General features: G+C 33.9%; 1 protein-coding gene across 1 annotated transcript in view; it reads left to right on the forward strand.

Annotated features, from left to right (window-relative positions):
* Window positions 1-21,974, forward strand: part of LOC124354416 (unconventional myosin-XV-like) — a 204,000-nt gene that overhangs the window by 61,139 nt on the left and 120,887 nt on the right. The window contains 1 exon segment of the mRNA XM_046804850.1: window positions 10,701-10,811. Coding sequence (XP_046660806.1) covers window positions 10,701-10,811 — 111 coding nt within the window.

Here is a 21,974-nt window from a genome sequence, read left to right on the forward strand (position 1 = left end):
ACCATGAATGTGTTAGAAATCATTTCATGTAAACGTCAGATATGGTATACACTGGTAAAATAATTAAACTTATTGATTTATAAATCGGGTTCTGCTATACGGCATCAAAACAGTGATTGTTTTTTTTGCGGTATACCTTTTGCAGTATAATTTGATATAATTCTTAGATTTTTGGATGGATTGAATAGGTTTGTGAATGTCTATGTTTAATTAAAGTTTATTTTATGTCGCTATTGTAAATGTAATTCTCGTGGTAAAGAAAACCGGGTGGTCCTAATGTAATTGTTTGTTTAATACTAATACAGAATATGAACAGGAGGGCGCCTTTATAATCGTCTCACTTTTGATGTAAGTCTCTAATTTTTTTATCCAAATAAATTTAAATTGTTAAAAATCAAATCGGAACAACTAAAAACACTATCAACACAAAAACACGTCATTTCGTAGATTATAAAACATAATACATTTAACTAGGGAATTTACTCTATGCTTTCAGAATTTAAACAAGTGTTGTTCTTCAACTTATTTATACTCAGTTGAAACTGTCATTCATTTATTTGTCTTTTGATGAAATCCTTAAAATTAAATTACATAAACTAATTAAAATACTCGGTTATTTTCAATCGCTTTGCAAACATAAGATACTGAACTGAATGTTTTCGAATTTTTTGTGCTATTTTTCCATTGCTGTCTGTTTTTGTGAAATTTAATCTCCAATATTTTAATCAATGTTCACTCGACTCCAGTGAAAGCAATTTCACAGTTTTTATCGGTAAATTATATTAATAACAAAACAGCCAAAAATGAAAATTATAATCCCGTGACATCAACAGGCTTTGTTGTTTTCAGTTACATATTTAAATTAGCAAACGACTGATGATCGCTTCATTTCCAAATGCAAAGCTCTATTGTATCTTAACATACAATCTCCTTGGGAAAAGAAAAGTAATTCATAGAGTAAAATGAAAAGTTTGCTCAAAATGAAATACTGTTGGGTAAAGGTATATAAACATTTTTACACTTCGACTGTTTCATATAGTCGTAGTCTACACCGCAACAAAATGTCTTTATTTTGCAACTTTTATATTTGTTGTTTTTTTTATACAAGGTTTTAATTAATTGCTTAAAATCACAAGTTGGAATCATAGTTGCTAGACGTTCCATAGAGTAAATATTACACTTCGCGCCGTACCTACTTTAGAAAAAAACATTTGTTTAACCTCCTAAAGTCCAAGTTATAGGACAGCGACAAATTGTATTAGCCAGTGCATTCGATTCTCAATTGGGTTACTTCTTTTGAATAAACAATTAGTTTCCCTAAAGACACAAAATATAAAACCTTTTTACTATCTCTCCACAGGAAAATTGTAGGTATTTAAAATAGAAAATAGTGAGATTTAGGAATCAGGGTGAACATGAGGATAATTTACTAAAGTAGGTGATATGAAAGTGAAAGAAATAACGTTTTGTGTATAAAATTATAATTTCTTTTGGTTATACAGGTAAATCATTAAAACACGTCTTTGTATGATGTTGTAAATTCTGTAAAATGTTCAAGAGTCCTTGTTCTAGGGCCTGGTTACACAAATTTCCCACTATAAATGCCTTTATTTTTCGTGAAAAACTAGTTTTCATCTTCAGGGAAGTTTTCTAAAAATGTATCGTATGTCATAAATAGCACAAACTGATTGCACCATCTGAAACAGGTCACGCGTATATTTGTAATACGAGCCATACGAGGAAAGCGGAGCTTCAGTTTAGTAAGTTATTTAATTACGGAAACTTCGATAGCTGTAAGATATGCCGAAAGCGTTTGTGTCGTAATTGATTTCTAGTTAGAGAGTTAGCAAGAGCCTGTTGTGGTGCTTAGGTAGTCAACATGCGATACCGGGAATCCTTTACATCAGTGGAGTACATCGTTATAATAATTAGTAACAATTTCAGGATTTCTGTACAATGTAATACCTGCTGTGCGTAATTTGTAACAAGGCTTTGATCACAACACCGTATTTATCGATGCTGTACATCTTGATCATTCTAATTATAAATATACGGGCAAGGCGATTTATCGGCATTTCATTTATAATGTAATTTTTGCCAAAATGAGGCGAGCACATAAATTTACGACAATTCTAGAAATTGTTATGTTCGTGGAATTTTAGAAACGAGAAAAACAAAGAGAAAAATGAAAACCTTTCAAATGGAACTCGTAGCTGAAAATAATAAAAAAATAATAATATATATTTGAAAAAGAGAAAAACATTTAATTGTGTTAATAGTTTATGAATGTAAAATATCAACCCCATATCGTAAAACAATGAAGCGACAACCCCTAGTGTGACGGAAATTTATAGTTGCTTCGCTATTATACAGTAATTAAATGTTTAAAATGATACGTTTGCAAAGTGTATAATTTATATTAAAATGGTTGGTTTCATAAATGTAACATTTGAACTATAAATGCAGTACGGCATGGGATTGATCAAAAGGGCTATAACGTGGTTATTTTGAGGTATTTTAAAATCATTAACTAACTATATAGTGTGTAAAGAATGGCCTTTTTTGTGATTATGTGATATATATGGAGGTTTCTTAAACAAATTATGTGATTTTTTGTTAGTCGAAGAGCTGAGGGCCAATTTGTAATGTATGTGCCCACAACCGAAAGTTCCTGATATCGATAGAAGAATTTCCTCCAAGAAAGAAATCGATCGACAACCGCGCTAATCTTGGTGCAGGACGAAATGGAACAGAATCAACGAGGTTAAAAATATCAAAAGGTTGTTTTTTGAATAGGCAGACATTAAAACCGCCGTCAGGTAGTTAATTAAAGTTTATTTGTTGCCAACCATCAAGAAGGATTTACAACTAAAATGGTAACTGTAGTCTTTTTTACCGTGTTCTCATATTTTTTTGGGTAACGATGATGACATGATCTGAACAAATTGAGTACAATCATGACATATAATCATTGACATGGTAAAACGTGTCTTTGTTAGATTGGTTGTAAAGAGTTTTTTTACGTTATGTCCGGGTTTTTATACTTCGTTAAATTGATTTATTGCTTACGTGGTTTTGAAAGTTCATAAAGATACATTTATTTTTAATCATACTGTATTATATCCCATAAACTTTCATTTCATTAACACGTCGCGACGTTTCTAGATCTGGTATCTTCTCTGTCTTTTAACGTGTCGAACCTTAACACTTGAGTGTGCAAGTAAGGTAACAAATCAAAAGACTTAGTGAAGAATACTGGCAACAAAAAATTGTACCTTTTTAACAAAAAAAATCTCCATATTAAGTTTTTGATTTGTGTTTGATTTCGAGTTTCAAGTGTATATTTTCAACGTACGATTTTTACGATTTTGTATGAACACAAGAATAATTACCAAAGACAATCCAAACCTAGACGTCTCACTTAGGATAGTACTTCATTTCAGTGAACAGAATTCTCCTATTTTGTATGAACACAAGAATAATTACCAAAGACAATCCAAACCTAGACGTCTCACTTAGGATAGTACTTCATCTCAGTGAACAGAATTCTCCTATTTTGTATGAACACAAGAATAATTACCAAAGACAATCCAAACCTAGACGTCTCACTTAGGATAGTACTTCATCTCAGTGAACAGAATTCTCCTATTTTGTATGAACACAAGAATAATTACCAAAGACAATCCAAACCTAGACGTCTCACTTAGGATAGTACTTCATCTCAGTGAACAGAATTCTCCTATTTTGCGCTAGGTCTCATCAGTAGCATTGCTACGCCTTCAGATCGTGCTATAAATAATTGTTCTAGTGAGTATTACTTTTTATGTTTTTGTGGCGATAAGTTCTACAACGGTAGTTATATTTACTGCTTGTTATATTCCTGTACACTTTTATTTTTTTGTGTAACACGTGAAGAAGAAAGCAGGTACTAGATCTCGAAACGTCATAAAGACTATTTGAAATGTCTGTAATCATGTTGTCCTTTCAATTCATCAATCGTTAGTAGTGAACTTCAACAAGAATGTATTTTATTCGGCTGTGGTAACTTTAGTGTGTGAGTGAACTAAGGAGAAAACACGATTGTCCGTTTCATCAGAGGATAAACTCTTACTTTTAAAGTTCTCTTGAAGGGAAAGCTCTTCGGTATTAATTCCTTTCGAGTGTATTTCTAAGAAATCCCTGCTTCGTTTTCCAACCGAGATAAACTTATCTCGTTCTACAGTCGGTTTCAGCTTTAAAAGTTGGATTCGTCGGCGGATTCTTGGAAATGAAAATTGCCCTAGAGATATATTTTTTTTCTTTAAAGAATTTCTCACTCTAATTCCTTTTATTAAATTTTCCTAAGTAGAATTGAATTCTTGGAGACTCCGTTAAATGTTTTATTAATAAGGGCCTTCTTAAAATCGTTTTGTTGTCTGTCTCTCCATTTATGCGATAACGCTGTTTAGAAAAATTGTAGAGATTATAACTCTGGCACCTAGGGTCCAAGAATGGCTTCTATTGATTATGGGAAGTAAAGGTTAGAGGGCAGCAAATGGTATAAAGACTTTTTTGCGTTCTGTTGGGCCCTTCGATGCTCCGTGGTATCGATTTATTTATATTGAGAAGTTTTGTATCTTAAATCATAACAGAAAATCTCCAGAAAGGAGTTCGAAATCTAATAAATCACATGAACTATAAAGATTTAAAATGATTTATCTTCAAATAATTAGCGCAAGCGAAATCATGAGTTCAGGAATTGGTTTGATCTCCCTTTGTTTAGTATCTACTGAAATTTTTAAGCGGATAAAACGAATTTAAGGAATCTAATATAACCAGTTTAGCTAAATACGTAAATGTTGTTGGATACCAGGGAATTATAAAATATTTTGAAGCTTTTATCCCCAGACTCATGTCAGTTTTTAATGTTATATCTTTACTAAAGTTTTATGATTTTCAATTAACTAAAATTTAAAATCAGTGTAAAGACTGTGGCAACCACAATAATTTACATACTACCAGTTTGGTATTTAAGGTACTGAAGTCACTTATGTTCTATCCATTTACATTAGTCATTCTCGGTATCAAACGGATAATTCTCTAAAATGAAACTTTTCTTGTACCACGACTGATTTTTATACGATTAATGTTTGATAGATTTTTTATATTTTATACATTTAATTCTTTTACTCAGCGGGATCTTGGAATTTCATGAATCCAATAGCTCCAGGCAAAGGATAATGACAAAGCGGAGAAAGTGTGTTTTAAATCCTCAACTATAAAGGACGTACAATTATCGTAAAATCTCGTATTTTATGGAAATCCTATGATCGTGTCCTGGAGAGAGATGATCTGACATCCTCCTCGCCGACCTACATGACTTTCCTTTCCTCGATCACAGCTGCACCTCTCCTGATTTGCATACGCAGGATAGGACCATTGTGCGTGTAAACGGCCTCTGCTTCTTCAGTGATACAAAAAGCAAGTTCCCCTGCACCGATTCTCACCACCTTTCCCTCGGCCAGGATCGCGCCTCTCTCCTCTCCTGGCCGGCACTGGAGAGTGTGGCGGTGGGAAAAACATCTTGTTCTACCAAACAATCGTTATGGTATCCATAATTAATTACAAGGTTAATAAAAATAGTTTTGAGGTAAGATTTGTTACAAAAACTCCAGTGGAAGCTAGAATTTGAATTTTCTTGCATTAACAACGCGTGTTGGTTTGAAACTTCAACTGCTTTTATGACCAGCTATAATATAACTGATACAATATAATAATAAAACTCTTATATTATCAAAACTTCCTAAACTAAACTAAGAGAAACATTTCATCATAGTATCACTGTGTTGAATGTATGGGGCACACACGGACGATCATCTGGAATCCCATCATGAACACCAAAATGTTCCCTAGCACCTGTGAAGAAAGTGATAGTTATTGTAACAACACTAACTCTGCAAACGTTTCCGTCTATTTTCTCCATGTCATGTTGAAAAGGCTTTGCTACGGACTATCATTTGGAGCCCTGACAACACGAGATAAACTTACTCTATCATCTCTGAGGTTATGGAGGAGGTTCTTCAAGAGAAATGCAAATTTATGAAGTCTACTGTTGCAATTCTTCAGGAAATATACTCCACGTGAACACTAGGGGGGGGGGCGTAATCCCATAGGCAACTAAATAAGATTTAGAAAAGAGGTCATCAATTTGACGGTCATGAATCTCGAATATGTTTAATTAGCCAAACCACGCAAAACTTTTTATTGATATTTGATAATTAAGGTGTTATATTTTGAGCAAATATAGTTTTTACCTTGTTTTACAAGAATGGGTTTTGGGTTACGTTCGTATCTCAACTTACCCACATATGCCTCCGGCCATCAGCGTAGCCCCTGGTGATGAAAGAAAAACATCCCTCGATATAGTGCCTATCACGTAGCAGAATAAAGCTCTAGAGGGTCTGATCACAGATGTCTGAGAGAGTAGAACGTGTAAACATAAAGAGGAGGTGGTTTGGTTTGTTGTAACAACAAAAGCCCTCGCATCTCTGTAACACACTTCTTTTGGCTTTTCATAGCGAGTCGTGTACGACTTCCAATAAGGGATATGTACCTTAAATATAAATTTCCATAACAAAACTCAAGACCGTGAAGATGGATTTTTGTAGTCTCCAAAAGGCATGCTAGAAAAAAGCATATTTGTAACCCTTACTAGATATATGGGTCTTTGAATGGAGGACGTACGAAGTCTTTTTTCCCGAAATATAGTGATAATGATTAAAAAAAATATTTTGTACTATTATTGATTAGAAGTCAAAATCTTCTTCGTGTGCATAAATTACGTATAATAAAAAGAAATGATTAAACTGAGGTAAATAAATAGTGGTTACATATGATATTAACAAAATATCTCTTCCAGATGTATTTATATGAGAATATTTTTTTCTTTTTTACTGTTATGTTTTATTGACAAAGTAGAATTTGATAAAGAGCTAAAAATATCAAATCGTGTAACTGTTCAAGTGTTCTGAGATAGATCGCATCTAAATTTTAATGCACTTGCTGAATAGCTTTAATCTGTTTTTTAAGTATCATTATGATTTAGATCTTGCATGATGCGTGTATTATATTATATTTATTTTTGTTCTCAAGATATTTAAACTCCATACAATATAATCTGGTGAACAATATTTACATAACATTAATTTTGGAAAATCACATCTTTCAGTTTCTATTAGCTAGCCAATTCTCTCTGTTTACATATTGTCATGATACATTACGTAAATTGAACCACTTTTCATGACTCGATCTAACTGAAATTTAGCATATAAACTCAAATTAACATAGTTTTAAAAATAATCTAAAACGATGAAATTATCCTGGCTTCAATCCCACTAGCCTCTAAAGTTGAAGTAATTCCATTAACTGTGTACATACTTACCAAACTGCTATCCTGGAGCTACCTCTTAATTAATTTCGTTAGCGTTAACAATGGTTAACAGCAAACTATATTTTAATTGTTAATGTATATGTTTTTGTATATAGTATTTACTTATTACATTCTTAAATTAAACAGGTTGTAAATAATAACTTTTGATTTTATATATGCATATATATAATATCAAAAGTGATTTATATATATATATATATATATTTATATTATATATATATATATAAAAATTAAACCAATGCTTTTGATGTCACAAACAATGTTTTCACAGAACAGGTAATAACAGTTAACAGGCTCTTTCAATTAACAACATTTATTTTTCCGTACAGCAACTTTAGAGACCAAGATATGATTTTTCGCAACTTAAGACTAGTGAGGCGTAGTCGGAGGAATTTTCCAATTAGGAATAGGCTTGTTCTGTTTCAAATATACCGTAGAGTAGACATGTATAAACTTAGATCAAACTAAAATGTGATAACAAAACGAATCACAAGAGGGGACGCGAAGCGAGATTAAATGCTTATTATGAGCGATACATAACAACACGCTCACAAGAAACTCAACTATAACTAAGTAGGAATTGATGAGAAAACTATATTACCTGTTAGATTCACAAGAAAAGTTGGCCATGATAGTTGCTATGCCTTTCCTCTTTTGCTACTGGTGAACTCGACAATATTATACAAATCAAAACATCTGGGGTTGTTACATGGATGCTATCATTTTTATTTTTGTTACGATTTGTCTTCAGTGTTTTAATTAGTAATTTAGGATTGGCCAATAAATATTTACCAATTGGAGGTTTTTGATTACTCTAGGAGTTATTGTGTAGTTATCATTCATTAGTTGAACTATAGTTGTAAAGCGTATTAAATCCTATACTTATATAATTATTGGGTGGTATTGGATTATTGCTTTAGATCGCTGTCTCAAATTTAGAATTGTTTAGGGCTTTCTTTAAATAAGTTGCCCTTTTCTTGGTTTTAAGTTCTCCTCGTTTTAACAACCTCGTTTTAAGAATGCGTTCACTTCATCATCAATATATTTGTCCAAGTCTGTTGTGTTGCTATAAAGTGTTTGAGTTCTGTGAGCTAAACCTTTTGGTATATTATTCTTGGCGTTCACTGAAAGCCAGCTGTCATAGTTTAACTACAGCGAAGCAACCGTTAGTTTCTCGTATTTTTTTTTTTAATGTTCGTTTTCAATAAATACTACAATACATATCTAAAGATGTTACTTATCTAGGAGACGTTTCAAATGTAAATTGTTGTTTGTTTAATTACTTTAAATATGCTAAAAATGTTGTTAACTATTCATCCCATGTGGAAAAATAAATAGTAAACTGTCAATGAAACGTTTCCAACTATAGGTTTGTAAATTTTGGCTGGTGAGAGAATCAGATTCTAGTTTCCCAGAGGTACGGTGGAGCCCTACAAGTCACCATGGCTGTATCCTTTTTGTTGTAGATAAAACACGTTTTGAAAACAGAAGCAATTCATTGTAAGCACAGGTTATTTGTGTAATAAATTAAGTACTATGTTATGTATGTTGTGTTATATGTATTTATATATGTTCTATATAGTTAATTTTCATTCCAGCGTTAACTTTCCGACGTCTTTCAAGTGCGCCTTGTTTTTGGAAGCATTAATAAATCTGTTATAACGTTTTTGAAGCTATTTAATTCCAGAGATTTAATGAATATTGAAGCACCACTCAGTCGCTTCGCAGGGTAGATTCCAAGAATCAGCTAATTTTAGAACGTCGATAAAACAGCGCTTGGTGTAGAGAGTTTTTGGCAGTGTTCGGTTTAACTCCGCTAATGCATAAAACAATTCATCTTGAAGCTCAAGCACAGGCGCGATCCTAATAATTCCTAAGTAAATATTTTAATAACTCTTGTTTACTTCTAAGTTTTGATAAAGTGCGGAAAATGAGATGTCAAAATCTACCGCAGTCAATCTATATAATGTAATCTATGTAATCTTCCAACAACCGTTATTTAAAATGGTTAGAACACATTATGCCACATCATGTCAAAGCACAAATCCAACACAATTCTCTTAACGATTTAGAAGGTAATTTCCAATTATTCTCTTCATAATTTTAGCCATTGTTTTAATACAGTTATGAAATATCCATTCATGAAAGAAAGATTCTGAAGATCTGGGAGATAAAATTACTATAGTCATTTACGATGCTATAAAAAACTTGCTTCCCGGAATTATTACTAAGTGAGGAATATGTGATCTTTATGGGATAAATACGCGCATTGATAGATCGGATATTCACTGACTGTGGAATTTAATTTAAACACTTTGAGGCCTACTCAACGGCCAGGAATCCAATACACTCCTGTGACATATTTTAAATCCGACGGTGTGTTACATCACTTGTGATACATTAACCCGTTGTCGCTTGTGTGGCAACGTTTTGTGTCGCATTGTTGTTGCTTTATCCTGAAAATACATCATAACAAATCCTTTTTTTACCTTACAGTTAGTTTTTACCTTAGTTATCTTACAGAGAGAGCGAGCGTGGAGTTAATAGTTACCCACATTATTTTCATTTTAAGTTATACTACGGCTACATCGCAGTTTTAAATTACACAGGTTTTCATAAGACACCTACTTAGCAAGTTTTATCCGGATCAAACTCTCTGCAAATCATATATCAGTTATGCTGATACATTTTATAAAATATTATATTAATGCTTGTATAAATTTTAAACGACAGTTATTGGACTTAAGTGGTTTGCGGGATTACGTTCATTTAATTCATTTTAATAACACTAAATCATAGTTATTTCCATGAGAAGTTGTAAAATCTGACTCATGTAGGATAATTAAAATAAAACGTTATAATAAATTGCTGATTAACCGTAACATTTAATACTCATGGCATTACTGATGGTTAAACTTTATAAAAATTAGTTTCGTTTTTTCACTTTTTGAGTCAATCGTTTTTTCATTAAACAAGTTAATTTAAAGGATAATTTCAAATTAAAAATGTAAAAATATGAATATATGTCATGGATCCTGAAACCGATAAAAAAATAACCTACACAAGATTGATTAAACTATAACAATAATCATTGTTATTATAACTATAACAGGAAGAAAAGATTCAAAGAGGAATTTGAGAATGTGTTAATTTTGAATAAAGGACACGAATTTAATTTAAAATGTTCGCAAAGATTAACTTTCCTTTATATGTGTATGTTAATCCGCTGTGATTCACATGGTATAACTAACGCTGCTGCTTTGTGTTACAGGGGGAGCTGATATGGTTTGACCCAGGGGTAGGCCATGCTCTGCCGGGGGAGGTCTTGGAGTACCATAAGCCCGCCCAGGTGCTCACTGTACAGGCTGTCATCGCGGGCAAGGTATGTACCTGTATCCATCAAAACTTGTGATGATCCATAAAATTGTGTCCATAATAGCTGATTTTAGAATAGTTGTAACATTGCCCGAACATTGTATCTTTTTCAGGTGGAATGATCATGCTACGAAACATTTTCACTGTTACGTAATTATTAACACTTTTTTTAGTCCATAAAAATGTATTTTTCATCATAACAGAACCTGGAAATTACCCGAACTATGGGAGTTTTCGGCTTTGTTGGTAATTTCTGTGGAATATTTTCACTTTTAATACCAACCAAAAGTATCTCGAATTCCAATCATCAGTCCGAAATGTTTATTTAACATTCCCTTTCGTTGTTTTGTTACCTTGACCAGCATTTTACGCTTATCTGAGCCTAAGAAGGGTTACAAATAGCGCTCAATTGTGGTTAACAGTAACACCGGTAAGTCGATTAAATATTAATTTTTGATCGTCAGTGAGCCAAGAGACAGTTTGCTTTGTATAGCAGACAACTCAGTTTTTCGTGAAATCGGCAGAAGAAGAAGCGTCGAAAGGGGTTAAAAATAATAAACAATAAATGATTTCTCAGATTGTATTTTTAGTAGGTTGACAAACTTAAAAGCAATTGTCAGGTACATAAATAATTACTTTGCTAACGCTCAGCCTATTTCTCAAGGGGCTATTCCATCTCTTTCCACTGTCTGTCCAAACGTTATCTAGAAAATAACCTGACCTATAGACGTTAAATTTTGCATAAAACTTGATTTCTATATAGATAAGAATGAGTTCTATGGTGGTGGATGTCCAAACATGAACTTTGGCTGATTTTCATTGAAGCTTACTTAAAAACATCTTTTTCTGCTGAGGGACGTGATAATTTATTTTCTATATTTTTCTGTCTATTTGTCCGCATGAGGTCTGTAGAATGAATAAGCTATAAACTTGGAATTTTGCCTGCATTGTCAGCGATGCCTGTTACATACACGCAGGTAAAGAGGCTAAAGTCGCTACTTTATGTCAAAAAGTTAGTATTTATATGGTTAGTTGATGTTGATATAAAGTACCTGACGGTTGCAAAAAACATTGAGATCTAAAGAAAGTATTTTTAATATTTTTAACCCTTTTTGGTATCCATCCGTTTTTAACTCTAAAAAACTAACGTGGCTGCGATTGATTGCATTCTTAGGGTTTTAGTTCTTCTACTGATTTCACTAACACCTAAGTTGTGTATATAAAAAGCAAACAGGCTCTCCCTCGACTCCTGGACTATTTAGATTTATTTTCGTGATAGTTTTTTGAACACTCTGTATATACAGAACGTACACTACAGTCAGGTTATGCAACTTAACGGTTAAAAAAAAATTTAGAGTGCTTCCCAGGTTCGGTGCTCTACAAGATTACATAAGCAACCTGTTAGTAAGGTCTTAATAATCGGTAGTGTTGTGTGTTATACTGTTAGATTGAATTACGTCATCACTTTGTACGAACGTTCTATACGAGAAAAGACATTCATAACTTTTTCTAGAGGTACAAATTGTAACAAAGTTAATGCAGGACAACGAAAAAAACAGTGTTTTAAAATGGAAACGTTCGTATGCAATGATAATATTCTGTATTGATCCCTATTGACTGGGGTTCTGGGAAAAGTAAAAGTTCACAGGTTGAGCTGATGAAAAGGTGGTTGGAAGTTTTGATTGAACAAGTTTTAGCTTTGAACCAAGTTCAAAATCAATACTTTGTCAGTTTTCAACCACCCCGGGACATTTTTGCTACTCGTTATTTTTAAATCCTTTTATAACTTTTGAATTTGTACTGTAATTTCTAGAAGCGATATTTTTCAGTGGTTTTCTTTTCTCAATTGATAAAGGCGATTGAAAAACGGTACATGTAAGATGTTGGCTACAAAATAACATTTTTGTGACTTCAATTTTTAGAATCAAATTAATTTAATAAATTAGGAAATATTATTTATTTCTTATGCAACTGTGTGGGTGAATCTGTAGACCCTTATACTTAAACACCTCGAAGATAGACTAGCATATTTAAGTTAAACCATAGGAAGGATAAAAGACCTATTCTTGTGTAATATTCTGTACATTATAAATAATGTAAAAATAAGTGGAATACTTTTTTATATTGTAGACTAAGCAGCCTACTTAGCATAGTAGGTTTCGGAATAATTGTAGACTTTCGTTAAACCTGCAGTTTGTAACATATTGAATGTTTGATCAAAATGAGGCATGTTTTTGACATCGGGCGTGACTAATGAAGAGGGGGCATTACGCTGTTATATGTCGAGCTGGGTCCATCCTTTGCCGAATAGACTGTAGCCATTCACACGGACTCCACGGTCCATTGGCTATCCACAATGCAGTGCGGCAACAGCTGGTACAGATAAGAACTCTCTCTCTGTTATCAGTTTATGACCACTAAAACGGTACTGCAATCAGTGCTGATGATATTTACAGATAATCGACCTAGAAAGGGCAGTAAAGATGAGAAGTAGTAATGATGGGTATACATTATCGGTTTTGTGTAATATCTAATCTAGCTTTCAGTGATATGTTGATTCAGCCAGAGGTTATGAAGGGGCGATACCTAATTGCTGAACTTTTGAGATAAAGACGAAGATTTTCCACACAAACCGGGATCCTCCTCAGCCATAGACTGGCTGACTCGCGTGGAGCGACTGTGACTGTAATAGTTGCACTGTGAATACATTATGTACTCGAAAGTTGTCAACACTTTATATTTACAGTTATACAGTTACAGTTATACAATATGAACTCTTAATTGTATTTAAGCAGGTGGGATACGATGGTCAGTAAGTATTAAAAAAACACATTCCCTCATGTCAACATGGCGTACGCTATAAATCTTTACATTTCTAAAAGTATAAGTAGCTAAATTACAAAACGGTATAAGAGATAGGTTTTAGTAAAATGTATCATAAACCCAAAAATACCAGTTTTAAGAAAACGGTCGGTAAAAGATGCAGTACCGTCCTCAGCATGACGTGTTTATAAATATTGCATGATACTATCCGGACATCTATCATCGTTTAGAGATACAAAACACTACGTTTCTAGATCTGCAATCTGATCTTTTTCACAGGTGAAAACGTAACCCATATCTACAATCTAAGGTTAACAACCATGTCATGCATATAAAGGGTTGTCAACTCCATGCACAATATCTGTATAATACGCTCTTAAAACTAGCACTAATTATTACAACCCGAACTAAATATACAGATCACAATACGTCTACTCGTCATAAAAGCAACCACTAACAAATACATTGTATGGATGTTATTGATATTGCATACTATGTTGACAATGTTGGTTTCGTGGCTTAACGTACCGTCTTGGCACTCATAGATTCAGATCTCAAATGAAGTGTTATATCGATCAAGTTTGCTGTAGGCTTGCGAAATATTACTTGACACGCTTATATGATTTACGTGACAGATAGCTGAGATGACTTTTTGGTTTGTTCATCCTGTCCTCAATCAGAAGAATGTGTCTGGGGAATCAACCTCGAAGCTTCTCTACAAATTCTTTACTCTCCAATACCAAGTCCTGAGAACAAAAACAGGACAAAGATGGACAAAAATGAACCAGCTATAGGACAAAAATAATTATAGAGATAATTTTCCACAAGAAATTTCAAGACTAGTCTTCAGTCAAAAAGTGTAAACTTATTAAAAATTAAATCTGTTTATAAATTTTACATTTTAAATAATGATTAACAAAGTTACACGTCTAAGATAATAACGAGAACAGCCCGATTTTCTAAACCGCCAGGTAAAGAATAAAAGTGAGATGGTAATTTAATAACAACTTGTTTCCATATAATTCTAAAATCCCATTGTTAAAAACAGTACACTTGTACCTATCTTGCATACGGATTATCTCAATCAGATCACAAGCTTCCGAGTTTGAATGTTCAAAGTCACAGGTTTGGTTGTTTCAAAAGTGCAGTTTGTAAATCCTGTTGTCGTAGCTCGTAGTTCATGCCTATTCTCAGTCATTGTACTGTCTGAAATGTCGTAATATAGCACCCCATTACAACTGACAGCTGCCCAAACAGTAATTCCTTTTGATTTGAGTAGAGTTTGTTCAAGAATGTGTGGATTACCGGTGTTGTAATAATTACAATTATGCCTATTTACAGCATAGAAGACTAGCCCCAACAATTGAAATTGGATTACAATGACCTCCATTGCGGTAGAAAGTGGACTCGTCTGAAAAAAACAATTTCAGTATGCCAATTAAGATCTGGCTCATGAAACTCAGTGATACGAGAACAACATTCCAATCTCGTGTCCGGATTATCTTCAAGATGATTATGAACTAGGTGTTTTTTGTAAAATTTAATTTTGTTTTTATTAATTATTCTCTGTACTGAGGACTCTAGAACACCAGTTTCAAGTTCAATCTTTCTTAGTGATTTCGGTTTACCTGGAGAGCGGAGCATTGATTCGCATACTAGTACTTCTCTTTCCTCATTTGATCCTCTAGAGTACTTTTTTACGACACTTCCATTTTCTAACAAAAGATTTTTCCACTTAGTTATTATTTGATTGCTAGGTGGTTCAACTCCTGGGTAGACAACCTGTAATTGTATATCTGCTTCTGTAATGTTGCGAAAGTAGTAGCCCATGCAGAACAGTTCACTTTTTGTTCAACTTTAAAAGCCATTTCCCGAACTTCAATATCAGTAAAACCGTAATGGAGGAGGTTAGGTTATGACTTTATAACACAAGCAATATTCTTCAATCAAACAGCTGTTTTCAACAATGAGCGTTGTTATTAAACAGCTGTTCTTTAAAACTGCAATGCAGTAATAAAATCAGGTAATTCACGAAATGAATTTTTATAGGAAGCAAAATAGTTAACTTTTCAATATGTCACCATTTTGTTTCTACTTGTTAGAGGCCTTTAATTTTCACAGAATATGTTTAAATCCTACTTTATTAATTGTGCAGAGATTGAAAATGTTCGGTGCATAAATGGGCAAATAATATAAAATAAAAGATTTAAACCTCTTCGTGGGACACTCTGTATATCGTCCAACATTATAAGTAGAAATCTGTCATGTTTATAGTTCCAAATCTTCTATCAATGTGCCTGTTTTGGTCAAATATTTCCATAGGCGGAGTCTTGGTCCTTTCTCTTGCAGAGCTAGTTCTTCAGCTTGAATGAATGAATATTTTGATATTTACATTTGTATGGCGTTGATGTTAATTTTATTTTAATACTAAAGGAGTTTTGTAACCTGGAGTAATTAGGTAATTATGTAAGGTTGTATTAATATTTATTTGGATATTATTTTAAAAACTTCGCCCTGATTATAAATATTTTAATTTAATATATATATATATATTTTTAAATATTTTAATATGTTCCACGCATTTTATACGTATCATGAATTGCTTTAAAGACTTTCATTATATAAGTTCTGTGAGTAAACTAGTGAGTAACATTGTCAGGAAAGTAAGCCTTATTGTTGTTTTTGAACAGCAGTCGTTCAATATCCTTTGTTCTAAATAATTGATTCCAAAACATTCACTCGTTGTAATTTGTGGTGATGAACTAAAATTCAATAAGAGCTTTCAGTTCTATTCTCGGAACCATCGACAGACTGACTGGCTGTTGCGACGGGCAAGGGCGTTGAACCCCTTATGAAAGTAGAGAGGCATTTCAAATAAAAACACTTCATTTATCTACCAGAATTCCAGGAATTCACAGGTATTCATCTGTTTTTGTCACAGCGTCGCTTTTCAGTTATATAACTCAGTTTGAGAGTACGGTTAAAATATTATTACTTTAATAAAATGTCTACGAATTAAAAAAAAAAAAAAAAAAAAAAAAAAACTGATAGATGAGATAGATGAGTACAAATCAAAGTGCAAAAGATTATACAATGTTCTAGATCGTTCCTCCTACCCACTTAATTTTGTGTGTGTAAATAATAAAGCAAATTCAAGTTTAAAATCCAAACAAAGTTTGAATAACAGCAGATTTTTATGATAATATATGAGAACAACTGTAATATTTTGTGTTTAAATCAAACTAGTAAATTCCGTAATAAATACTATTTATTTTGATATATTTATCAAAAAATGTCAGAATTTATTACATAACATATCTTTTAATGAATTTGGTTGATGTTTTTTCCAAAATAGAAAGCCAAGATGAAATAAGTTAAATTTTACAATATAGAATTTAAAAATCTAGTTTTAAATTTCGGTTATTTTTGTCAGTAAATCAAAATCTTTCTTTAAGTAGCTAATTCAACATTCTGCGAACATGTTTTATTAAGCACTTGCATTAAAAATATAAATAAATTACGATAGTCCGTTTCCAATCACCTTTCACAAATGAAATACCGGTAATAACAATAAAATTATATAAAAAACCCATGCATTCTTTTCGTTAGCGAGGAGACTTAATAATACAATTATTGTAAGTATGTTAACTTTAGACCAACGATATCTGGCTGTAACTATAATTCCTTTATCTTTTTTAAAGAATCGTTTATTTGATCGTTGGGCTGAAAACGATGTCAGTGTTATATTCTCCTTGTCAAATTCTATTATGCTAAACAGAACAGTGTTAGTGGTTTGGTTCTTTGGGAAAGATGAGGTGTAATTGAGTTACCGTCGTTGGCAACATTGACGTGAAACCCCTCAGTTATAGTTTCACTTGTTTTTAACTCATTTAACTCTGCAGGCGAATGGAATTAGCTTTTCCGCAGTTATGCATTTCAAATATTTTACTGTGTCAAAAGTTCTTAAAGTTTGTATTACCCACGATAGTGCGTTTCTTGGAAATTATTGAAAGCCGGCTGTTGTGGCAGCCATCTTAATTGTAGTCACAGTATTAAAAATACATGAGGAAAGTATTTAACATTGTTCTTATGGGGGAAAACTCAGGATAATTTCACTAAAACTGGCCCTTAATGTTGGGAAATATATGTTCTTGGTTCAATATTTTCTAAAAAGTGCAACAATATGAGATTCACTCGTACCAAATCGTCGGAATATAGTAGTTTCAGTTCTCTTTATATTGCCACAGTAAGCTGGTGGTAAAATACGATCCATTTACAAAATCCAACAACATTTCCACAAAGAAGTTGTGATATTTGTCGTATTCTGGTGGCCCAGATCCCAGCAGACAAATGACACATTGTCACATACGATTTACCCGTATCCTGTCGACATGTAGAGCACAGGAAGGCGTCGTCACTACGCCAATATCCGGTACGGGTCCAACATCCGCCAGCGGATACGGTCATTATTGGAAATTGCGGTACCGTTTGTGTTAAGCTCTCGAGTGAGGCCGGGAAATACGGGTGTGACTGACTCAGGAGATCAGTAACATTCTTAAAGCGATCGTTTCAGTCCACTTTAAAACTGTCTAATCTTATTGTTTTAGTTCAATTAATGTCCACGGCCTTCTTGTGCGGACATGGATCAATCAGCAAACAGCCTGACCATTGTTGGTGGTTATAAATAATCTTTACACACAGGGTTGCATAGAACATGAGCAGAGCTGTGCAAGCAATGTTCAGTCGTGTGATGGGAGACGGGGTAGGGCCTCCTGTAGCTGTTGCAAAACATGGGTTCCTTGGTTGGACAACCATCGTGCACTGTCGAAGCTAGATTTACTCGTTGCTCGGAGAGGAAGTTTGTTGGCCCGATGGAGTCAGGTGGCATGTGAGAAATTCTGGTTTTTGTGATCCCTATGCCTTCTACACCAGAACTTGATGGTTTCACCCATAAGACTCATAGTACAACATAATGGTCATTCAAGCAGGATTTGAATTTTACTGCCTCGTCAGTAAGAGTGGGCTCGTCATCTTTTAGATTCCTCAGCTAGAAAGTATGTCAACATGCAAGTCAAGTGTCTTTTGTCAAGGATATCGACACAAGTTGAATGCGTCTAATACTTTGAGGGATGCCATACGGTGGACGATATGAGTGAGATACAAAGTTGTTCTAAAACTCATAATAGTCGATTATTTCTAAATGTATTCGTCACGGTGTTGGATAAGGTTTTATCTTGAGTTTGAGGTGGTTGGTTCTGGTTTTCCACCAGAGCTGCAGATTTTGCAACAGTACAGTAATCAGACTGTGATATATGGTGAATCCCCGGTAGTGCTAGTCCTGACCCCACATACCGATAGCTCTGGGAACATACCGATCACATGTCTCGCGGTTTACCGAACAATTGCACGGTAGCGGTTGCGGTACTTTCTCTTCTGTTCTACTACTTGTAGGGAACCTCATGTTGGACCGCTTTTGGATGTCTTTTGTCAACTCTGTATGACATTTAAACCTTTACCTTTGATCTTATGGCAAAGAGGGGGCTTTTCGTATGAATTTTGTTTTATTCAAGATAAAATCTCTATGGAGTATTATAAAAATTAGTTGTGACAACACACCTACTCAGAATATTAAAATTATGCCTTCATTTTGTCCAAATAATTGCTCTACTAATTCTGTTTATGAAACACTAATACAATACTATAAACACAACAACTGGACAAAAACGAAGCCTACAAATAATTTTGTATAGTGCTTCTTGCCAATGTAGATATAAAAGGACATACAACTAAATTTTTTAAAGATGTCAATGATTCTTTTCGGTAAATTGTAATTTTGTTCAGTTTTTCCAAAAGTTTTAGTGAACAATAGAAATCCTATTTGTAGAACTTTATGTTACAAACGTTATGGTATCACTTTTCCTGATTAATACATTAAAAATAAACTAAATAACCTTTCTGCAAAGTCATCAACGTCTTCACGATGTCAATAGCACAAATTGCACCGACCTGATTGCAGAATACACAGCCTGTGATTACAACCGTATTGCAGCAATTGCAGATGCAATGCGGTCATGATCACGCGGTTTACCACAAGCCAGTGCCGAGGTCTAGGTCTAGGTCACCCCGAATTGTCACGGCCTACAATCCTATACACCGTACACCGGTACATTACACACACTACCTCCGCACCGTGTCCGTCTGGGCCGTGCCCAATAGCCGCTGTCACACTTTCTAAACGGTTCGGCAGCGAGAAAAACTGCGTCATCCGTACGGCTTCCGCAATCCATAGAGTCGCAACACGAATTCTCCGGAGGACACTATCCTATAAGAGAGTGATACTTTTCCAAAATCAGCTTGGTAGTTGTAATTAAATCTACTTCTAAATGTGTCATTTAGTTAGGAGAAAATTGGGGTTTATTCTGTTAAATGTATTCCTATGTTTGAAAAAAATAATCTGTGGAAAAATAAAGTGTGAACGTCGTCTAACAGAATGGTTTCTAGTATTGTCACGACTGGTCGGCCCTTGTTAGAAAATGCACCAATCTGGAGACCCTCTAAGAAGGGAAAATCAACGCGGCATCATGGTTGAAATTGACTGGTAGTTTTCATGAGCATTTAATTTCTCTATTCATGTACTATAAAATATGTGTATTTGTAGATACTCTATAAAAGACACTAGCTTTATTCCAAAATCCACCAAGTTAATAGTGGCAGATAGTGATGGAGCAGAGTTGAATAAAATAAGGGTTTCAAAAATTGCATGTAATATAATCTAAAACGCGTCTTTTGAATAAATGTGAAATAAAACCCATCTATAAGCTTGGACAAAAGTAATATAAAACAAATTTGGTATCATCAACGCACATTAATTAAAAACATAATTCATTAACAAAATCAAGAAATAACATGATCTTAACAATAAACCTTGTGGTTCTCCAATTTCAACCTAATGAAATTCTAATATAAATTTGAGTATACCAACCCCTTGTGTTAATTAGTTGCTACGGAAGCATGTTACGTGTCAGCTATGATAAAATAAATTGTGAACTTAAACTTTCAGTTTAATTAGAATAAGGTCCGGATCATAAGGTTCCTTGTTGTTATATATTTAAGAAATATAAAATAACACTCGGTTATGAAATGTGAATCTTTATCTTGTATAAGAAAGAACTACATGATTACCATAACTGCATGTAGTCACGGTGACAAATATTCGTCAACTAATCCCATAGTTGACGATTTTAGTGGCGATTAGTTTGGCGATTTTAGTGCAAAAGTGTGCAAATTGTGTGTTGATTTTCTGTGGATGGTTTCCGCATAGAGTACGTACTGTATCTAAGGTCGTTCTCTGTATCTGGTACTGTTTCCAGACCTATTCCCTGCAGCGGTGACTGCGTACATCCCAGATGTGGCCGCTAGGAGAACGCTAGGACACCTGGGAATTCACGCGGTGTAATTGTAGGACGGCCTCAGAAGCTCGGTGCTCGCTCTCCGGGCGCTTTAATTGTCGATAATGACCGGTGTGACCGGTGCGCGCGTGGCTGCGACTCACCTGTTCATGGTGACCGATGGACACGTCTCCGTACCGACGTTTCGCGCGCATGCCTTCCTCAGGTGCTCGGGTAGCGGTCACTACGACAGCTGCGAGCGCGAGATGTGGACAAGAGAATGAGGCATTCGTAAAATATCCCGTTGGTCTCAAAACTGAGCAGCTTTACCCTGTTGAGTGTAATTGTAAAAAAATCAATGTAATTATCATTTGAGATCAATTTAAAAAGTAATACAATAAAATTTGAATACAATTAATTGGGTGGATATTATTTATAATTTATATCTATTAATTTTTTACATGGTTTTGCCCAATATCTGAAGTTTTGAATGCGGAAATTAAATAAATTTTCGGGGCAGCTTAATCAACGAAAGGGAAACATGAAAACGTAACGTAAAACAACCCCAATTAATCGTGGTACCGCGATATATAACTGGAACAACTCATTAAACATTGCTCTTTAACTTTGTAACATGTTGGACACATCCAGCTATCTTCGGGTAATTTTTCTCAGATAATACTTTCCGTTATTTAAGAAGTTCTTATAATGCTATACAAGTATGTACCAGAATAACCATTCTCTCGCTGTGCTGACACGACATCAAACGTTATCTGAGCTCGGATGTATTTGTAATTCCATTAAGTTAAAAAACATTGTTAATTACATGAACTGAATAATCGTTACTTATCTGAATATGCGTTGTAACGTTGTCCAAATATGACAAGCATATACGCATGGGTTTACTATATCAATTGTAAACCTTTGCATTTGAATTCAATAGCCTATTGTCTCCAGAG

Source organism: Homalodisca vitripennis, chromosome 2, assembly GCF_021130785.1.
Source record: "Homalodisca vitripennis isolate AUS2020 chromosome 2, UT_GWSS_2.1, whole genome shotgun sequence".
Taxonomy (NCBI): Eukaryota; Metazoa; Arthropoda; class Insecta; order Hemiptera; family Cicadellidae; genus Homalodisca; species Homalodisca vitripennis.